Below are 8,259 nucleotides of genomic sequence, written 5' to 3'. Positions count from 1 at the left end.
TTCGATCTTCAATATTTAAAAAACGCATGGACTTGTAAAAATATTTGTGTAAAAACATTATAAATAGAATTTGTTATAACTACAATAGATGTTAGTGAAGGTGACAAGTAAAAACACATCATCAAATTTTATAAGAGGTTACGATTTTTTAAAAATAGTTAATCTGGGTTCACTAAGAGTTTCAATGTACGTTGGGGTTAAGTGATGCCCTGGCCCAATCCTCCCAATGGCACTAATAAAGGCATGCTATAAATGATCACAACTTACGAAAAGTGACAATTTCCAATATATACTCCAGTATATATTAGCTCAATAATCACACACGTAAGATTAACAATATATAACATCTAAAAAGTAAAAACAGTATAACTATATAAATAATAAAGCATAAATTAAAGCTAATATTGCTAATATGTATGCTTTTGAATTTCAGTACAAACAAACAAACAAAATTCTCTATAATCTATGTATAGCTGTCTAAATTAAAGGTAGAGCGAGTAGGTAGAGCAAAATGATCTTGTACTAAAAGATTACGAGTCTAATTCTTGACAGTGACATTCTCTATATTGAAATCCATCTCACAATGTTTTCTTGCAATTTACTTAGGAAACTCAGTGCACACTTGGGGTAATATCTACATATTTCTCTTGTGATCCAAAAAATTAAAGGTGGAAGCCTTGTCGTGATAGCTTAAGTGATGAACAAATTGCACTTTTGGTCCTGTAAGTATTAGGGTACTGGCAATTTGAGTACGTGACTTTTAAAACTCCCAATTTAAACCTTTAACTATGCATTTTTTGGCAGATTTGGTCCTCCGGACCAAATTGCCGGCCAATTTTGGCCGGAAAATGATTTAATGGTTCGAATGATTTTGTGATGAGGGTAAAAACGTCATTTCACTCCATGGGTTGAAGAAATCATGATCATCATCATCATCCCAGGTTGAACTATTGGTGGGACTCATATTGCTTAGGATCTGGTTGAGGGAGCGGAGGCGGTGGTTGAGCTCCGCCACCTGAGCCATGAGGACCGAGTTTTGGGCCTCCACCTCCAGGCGAAGCCGAGTGACGACGTCGAGATTGGCCAGGATATGGCTGTTTTCCGCCTCGAGTTGACTCACCTGGGCCGTTAGTTCATCCAGAAGCTTCTGCTTCTTCATCCTCGACCGTCTGGCCGATTCCCGGTTCGATATCATGCGTTTGCGCTTCCTCTGATCCATCATCTGCGAATCTTCTTGCGATTTCACGCTTGATCTTGAATAAGTTCCACTAGAACAAGCCATGCTACTGTAGGGTTTCTTATATATAATTTATTATATATGTACTAATAATTGAATTAAGATGGAGAAAATATGAAATAGAAAGGCCGGCCGGGGTTTAATTTGGTGATGATTAGGAGAGCTGATCGAGGTTGTTCATGAGAAGACGTAGAACCAGTGGAGGAAGGCGACGGAGAAGGATTGGACCAGGTGGGTGCGGCGGCGGAGGGTGGAGGAGATGGTCAATCCTGAGAGGAGTACTTCGCTGATCACCGGAGACATCATCGGCGGTCCGGCCGGAACATCAATATCGATTTCGTAACAGATACTAGTGTTGAAAGATCAGAGAGAGAGAGAGATTAATTAGGGATTGAAGATTTGAGAAGTTGGGAGAGAGATGGTGGGAAGAGAGTTGACCAAATTGTACGCCAATACAAAATTCCTTCCCCAGATTTAAGAGAGTTGACCAAATTGTCTAGCTTGAAATGAGGGTGAAATGACGTTTTTACCCTCATCACAAAATAATTCGAACAATTAAATCATTTTCCGGCCAAAATTGGCCGGCAATTTGGTCCGGAGGACCAAATCTGCCAAAAAATGCATAGTTAAAGGTTTAAATTGGGAGTTTTGAAAGTCACGTACTCAAATTGCCAGTACCCTAATACTCACAGGACCAAAAGTGCAATTTGTTCCTTAAGTGATTTTCCAATCAACATTTAATCTTGCTTCCAACAGGAGGATGGAGGTTTGAACCTAACCGGAAACTCGAGGAGTCTTTGGGGACTTTGACCAATTAGTGGTGATGAACAATACCTTTATATGCGCAAAAGTGTAGGGTTGGCGAGGAATTGAAATTACATACTTAGGTAACTCGGAATTACCTCCTTCATGAGTCTTGGAATGGGTTATTGGGGTCCACGATATATTATGGTGAAGTGAGTAAACCTATGTTATATATATATATATATATATATATATATATATATATATATATATATATATATATGCACTCCGTATATGCTTAGGATTCCATTAGAATACACCCCAAGAGAAAACTAAGAAACAATCTTAGCTTTACATTGTAAAAATTGGAAGGATCAAATCAAATTTAAAAATATACAGTGACATTTTTTGTAATTATCATCAACTTAAAAAATATAGTGACATTATTATAATTATCACCAACTTTACCATGCAACTTTTTAATATTATATTCTACACTTTTTAACAACATAATGTGCATTTTTAATTTGGGTAACTTTTAAAAATATCAATGAAAAAATTAAACTTTAAACTTAAATCGTAAATGTTAAACCTTAATTAAGCAGTAAAAAGTAAACGCTAAACCAAATAAAACTAAAAAACTCAGTCATAAACTCTAAAATCCTAACCCTATGTGCACTACTACACTTTCACATTTTGTAAAGTGCAATTTTTAATGCTAAGCATGCATTTTTAATACTTTATCGTACACTTTTTAACAACATAATGTGTATTATTTCTAAAAAATTCTGAGAAGTGGACACTATAGTGTTAAGTTTTACAGTAAAATTACGATAATTATAATAATGTGAGTGCATTATATATATGAAAGGTAGTAGGTTGGAATGTGACCGGACATACTGATGCAAATGCGTACATCTAATAAAGCCGTGGTCGAATGTCACGGTGCGTGGCTAGGTTAGTACAACAGTGTACGTTGCTGCATGTGGTTTATTTATCGTACGACCATGCCATGATACCAGCAGGCCGGACCAAATATATGACCAATATGGTATCTGTACTTGGATTGGGCATCGTATATAAGATTGAAGCAAATCATGAAATAAACTAACATTTGAATCATATTGCATATACATTGTAAATATATAAACTGAATTTTATCACATGCTCAACAAAATGTAACCAACATCTTAATTAAACCTTGAAAACTTGAAATACATAAACACCTTGTTTCTTGAAATTGGGGTACATTTTTTTTCTTTTTAATTTAAAAAGCAACCGCGGGGGGGGGGGGGGGGAGTACACTGTACACAGAATTCAAACAGAATCTAAATAAGATCTCAGAAAAAGCACAAGAGAACACAGAATAAATACAGGAGAGTCAACAGCGAAAGCATTAAATTAAAGAATGCAGTGAGTGCAGAGTGATGAGAATGACCAAAGAACACCTACTGGAGTACTGGGAATAGGGATGCTCAGTGCCCAGTGCCCTCCCCACCCCAAAACCTATTTTCACCCAAGTTGATCAAACCATTAATTTGATAATATAATATTAAAAGTTTGATTCTCAATGACAACGGTCTATTGATAGTTTTGATTTGAGTCGGTCAACTAGGACAATTTAAACTGGTTTACACCATAGTGAGCCATTGTTAAGGCGGAGTTACTTTCAATTGTGGTTTTCCTAGTTACCCACCGGAAAAAAAAAAAAAAAACTATTTTCAGGCATTGCTATTTTTGGGAGTAATAAGAGAGTCTTTATCATCCAAGCAGTACTAATATAATTAATGTTGTGCATGCCCTCTTTCGCTCATTTATTTCTATATACTCTCATGCATGCATCTTCCTTTTCCTCTGAAACTGTCCTTACTTCTGGACCAGTCTGGGGATCAGTTTTAGCTTTTGTTATATATACACAGTTATTAAATTAAGTGGTTATTGATTGATTGTTTTAGCGAGCAGTTGGACCAATACTGAAACACTGTATTAGTGAAAGTCTTACCCTTGGGTGTGAAATGCCATAGTACAAGGCAGGCATGTCTGTCATGTCTTATTCACCCAATTTATACAAAATCTGTGTCACTAATTAAACTCATGAATTTTAAATATGAAATCATGTTAGTATGTTACATCCATTCCGGTCACCCATTTCGGTATAAGTTTTGTACTTTTTGCTTACACAATTGGACTAACCATTAATGAACTGATAATCAGAGACATGCGTCTGAAATCATCCTTGTTCATAAAGTTGGCCCGTCATTGTTTGGGCTCAACATATGGGTTTATACAGATAGGGTGGGTGTCTTAATTGGCTACTGCATAGTGATGGGTTTTATTCCATTAGCCCAACAGCTCCCAAAGGCCAAATTTTACAGTGCACCATCATAGCCTGTTGCAGTGTGATCCATAAAGTAAGTATCATTTTAATTACATTTCTGTTTCATTTGACAAGATTACTATATTTTTAGTTTCGTTTTCCTCCTACACTAGTTTCATTATAGCAATACTACTATAATTTCATTTGACAATATACATTATTGCTTGAACTCTATTATTTTGTTTCATTTTCCACACACACTAGTTTTTTTTTTTTTGAAAAATAATAATACCATAAATTCATTAAAACAAATGTTCAATACAACTTGGAATAGTAAAAGACCAATCAAAGTGACCAGTTTGAGAACGGGCTGCCTTAGCTAATACATGTACAACCTTATTCACTGATCTAGAAATAAACCGAATAGACACATGATTAAAGTGTCGTTTTAGCTTCCTACAATCCTCGATCACACAACCTGTATATGATGAGTCAGGTAACGCCGCATTTAGTAAATGACAAATATTTTGGCAATCAGAAAAAACTAAAGCTTGCAGGCGCACACACTAGTTTAATTATAGTAATATTGAAGTATTATTTTAATTGCACTTCAAGTCATTTGACAATATATATTATTGTATGACTCTAGATTTTAGTTTAATTGTCCACACACACTAGCTAGTTTCATTATAACAAATTAACAATATTAAACTATCATTTTAATTATACTACAGTTTCATTTGAAAATAATGTGCTATGTTTTTCAGTTTTATTTTCCACACAATAGTTTTATTATAGTAACACTAAAATATCATTTGAATTCTACTATAGTTTCATTCGACGATCATGGTTCACACAAAGATTTGTGAACTATGATCGACTGTATAACACCTGCTTCCAAAGTTTCACCCTCACTAATTACATGAGGTTTTGTTCATGTATTATTAATTAATGATAGATAACCCTCACTAATTACATGAGGTTTTGTTCATGTATTATTAATTAATGATAGATAAACAATTAGCCAGGGGCCAACGGCGAGAAAGTATAGAGTGCACAACTCTAATACTTGTTTTTTTTTTTTTTTTTTTTGAAAGGACTCTAATGTTTATTTTAAGTATATTACAAATTTATTTTAGTGTATTATAAATTTTTACATTTTGACAGCTGCCCCACTTTGGCTCCGGTCCCTAGGTGTAATGGATTGGAGATGAATAATTTTTTGTGTAAGAATACGTTTGAGAATATTTTTTTAGTATAAAATTTAGTGCAAAATTCGGTATAATGAATTGAAGATGGCCTAAACATCGGATAATGCTAATGACTATGGTTTGACTCCCTCCCTATATATATCTTTTTAACTTCTTTATTTTTTATTTTTATTTTTTAGTTTATTCAATAAAATTAAAGATTGTTGAAAACGTTTATGTGGTGGGACTTGGGAGTGGGCCATTGTCTACTTTGATTTCTGCGCATGGGAAAGGAATTTCCAATCTATGCTTTTTGAGTTTTCAGACTTCAACAACTATATCTTCAATATACATACAAAATAAAAATTGTAAAAAATACATCTGCGCATGGGAATTTTTCTTTTACACCATTTTTCTAAAGATTAAACACCTGAAATTTAAAATATAGAAATGGCTTTTGAACATTATATATATATATATATATATATATATATATATATATATATATATAGTTTATGTATTACTTTTAGAGGCCATTTGTTACTTCCCACCGATTAAAATCCTAAGAATATGTTTGATAAGAATTGTTGGGCAAAGGATGGTGAATGGCCAAGTCCAGCAATTGATGACTAGAAAAATTACTGGGTGAAGACTTGAAGGGCCAAGTCCATCACCTTTCCTCGAAAATATTATAGTATAAAAAAATAAAGTTGTGTATTCGCTATGAGCCATAACTTTTTACGTAGTGATAAGCGCTTAAACTTAAAAAGTAGTATTTGAGCTAGAGCCTCATAAGACTATCAGATGTCATTTGATATTACTCTGAAAATATAACAATCAATTTTTTTGACTACTACTGACTCTGTTACAATGCAGTATCGGTTCATAAGTACTTTCTCAACCTGCAGTACGGTTCATAACTACTTTCTCAACGTACTGAAGTACAAAGAGTTAATACCGCCTCTACTAAGGCTCGACTCACAACCTCTCATATGGGAGAGCAACTTAGTGCCAATAGACCACAAGGTCCTTAACATATAATAATTAATTTATTTGAAAATTAAAAATTTATTAAAGCATTTGGGGAGTGGCTAATCAGCAAAAAATTGGTTGATCAAGTTTGGTTGTTTGACCTATTAATAATTTGTTTTGGAGTGTTTGCTAAATGGTTGATTTAACCAATAAGCCAATTTATAAGTAATTGTGACACGCATGACGCATCATATACGTGTTATATAATTGAGCAAAATAATTGATTAAAAAAAAGACATTTTGCATTGAATAAATATTAGTGACCGGAACGCTTATCATGTACTAATAAGAATTTTTTTTTTTAATGCTACTAGCTCTATTATAATGTAGTATCTGTTTATATACTTTCTCAACCTATTAAAATACAAAAAGTCAATAATACCTCCACTAAAGTTTAAACTCACAACTTTTTAAATAGAAGCTCAACCTGAATACAATTAGACCACAATGTCCTAGTTACTAATAAGGAATATAATAGTGGATATTGACTACAATTTTAGCGGCATGTAGATTGTAGACGTCGCTAGGCACCAAAGTCAAGAGAGGTCCTACCACCATACTCAGCTTTTAGAATCCAAGTATAAACGGACATCATTCCCGGGCTTAAAGTCAAAAAGAGAATAATCACAATATACATTGCATCATCGTCTTGTCTTTAGGAATAATCATCATGGTAATTATATAATAATAATCCTATTAAAAATGTGCCTGTTGTTTATTGATGTAATAATATTAGGAAACATGTTACCTCATCAATTCAATGTTAGCTGATCAATGGAATTTGTGTTAGTTGTGGTTTTCCTTCTGGGAATTGTTATTTTCTTGGTTTGAGTGAATCACTTATATATAGAAAATTTAAACCGATTTACTTTCTTGTGATTTTTTACTGACTAGAGTCAAAAAATGAACTTTACACAAAGAACACCTTTAAGTAGGTACTATGAAGTTTTATGTAAATAAAAAAACTAAATTTTCTCTCAGAATTTGTTAAGATCCTAATAAAATCATCTTTCGAATAGGTTTTGGATCTTATACATATTTGAGTTACAACAAAACTCGTCATTTCGATCACAATTCAAGTTTGTAAGAGTTGCCCGCACGTGCTTAGCCCAGTTGTTCAGTATGCAATATTTAAGAAAAGAGACCAATGTTCAAAACTCGGTAGCGACAATGCGGGGATTATGCTTAAAATGGACAGATTCCTTGTGCGCACTAGCATTTGACCATGTTTGCTGAGCCACTGAGTTACCGTAATTTACCTCATCCCAATGCTCTGTCTGGCCGGGGTGGGGGCAGGAAGGGAGGGGGAGGCTTTAGGGTTGGTGATTCTACCTTTTGAGAGAAGAAGTTTGCGAGAGCAGAGCCAAATAATCTTATAGAGGAAATTTCAATTTTGGTCATATCACTATAAGGGTTTTATTAATTTTAGTCCCTGACTTTTAAAAGTGTCAATTTAGTACCTTAATTATGTAATTTTTGTCAATTTTGGCCACTCCGGTCAAATTGTCGGCCAAATTTCGCCGGAAAATTTTAATAATTAAAATAATGAAGGTATTTTGATCGTTTCACGCCTCTTTTCTTCTTCTCCGGCGAGTCCATCCCTTTCTCTCCCGTTTCCGACATTCTTTCTCCCTGTAAACTCTATCTTTAATATCATCAAGCCTCCTTTCCCCATCATTTTAGTTCATTGCATTCGCTGGAAATGGGAGAGAAAGGGATGGGGACTCGCCTGGGAAGAA

The 8,259-nt window shown here is 34.1% G+C and overlaps 1 protein-coding gene across 1 annotated transcript; it reads right to left on the bottom strand.

Annotated features, from left to right (window-relative positions):
* Positions 1 to 853: 853 nt before the first annotated feature.
* LOC109188838 (bZIP transcription factor 11-like) lies at positions 854 to 1,664 on the bottom strand. Its single transcript, XM_019339474.1, has one exon. It carries the CDS (start codon positions 1,280 to 1,282, stop codon positions 854 to 856), a length of 429 nt encoding a protein of 142 aa, XP_019195019.1. The 5' UTR covers positions 1,283 to 1,664.
* Positions 1,665 to 8,259: the final 6,595 nt, after the last annotated feature.

The sequence above is a fragment of the Ipomoea nil genome, unplaced genomic scaffold (assembly GCF_001879475.1).
Source record: "Ipomoea nil cultivar Tokyo-kokei standard unplaced genomic scaffold, Asagao_1.1 scaffold1509, whole genome shotgun sequence".
Taxonomy (NCBI): Eukaryota; Viridiplantae; Streptophyta; class Magnoliopsida; order Solanales; family Convolvulaceae; genus Ipomoea; species Ipomoea nil.
The sequence above is the reverse complement of the archived record's forward strand: the minus strand, read 5'-3'. Positions and strand labels throughout refer to the sequence as shown.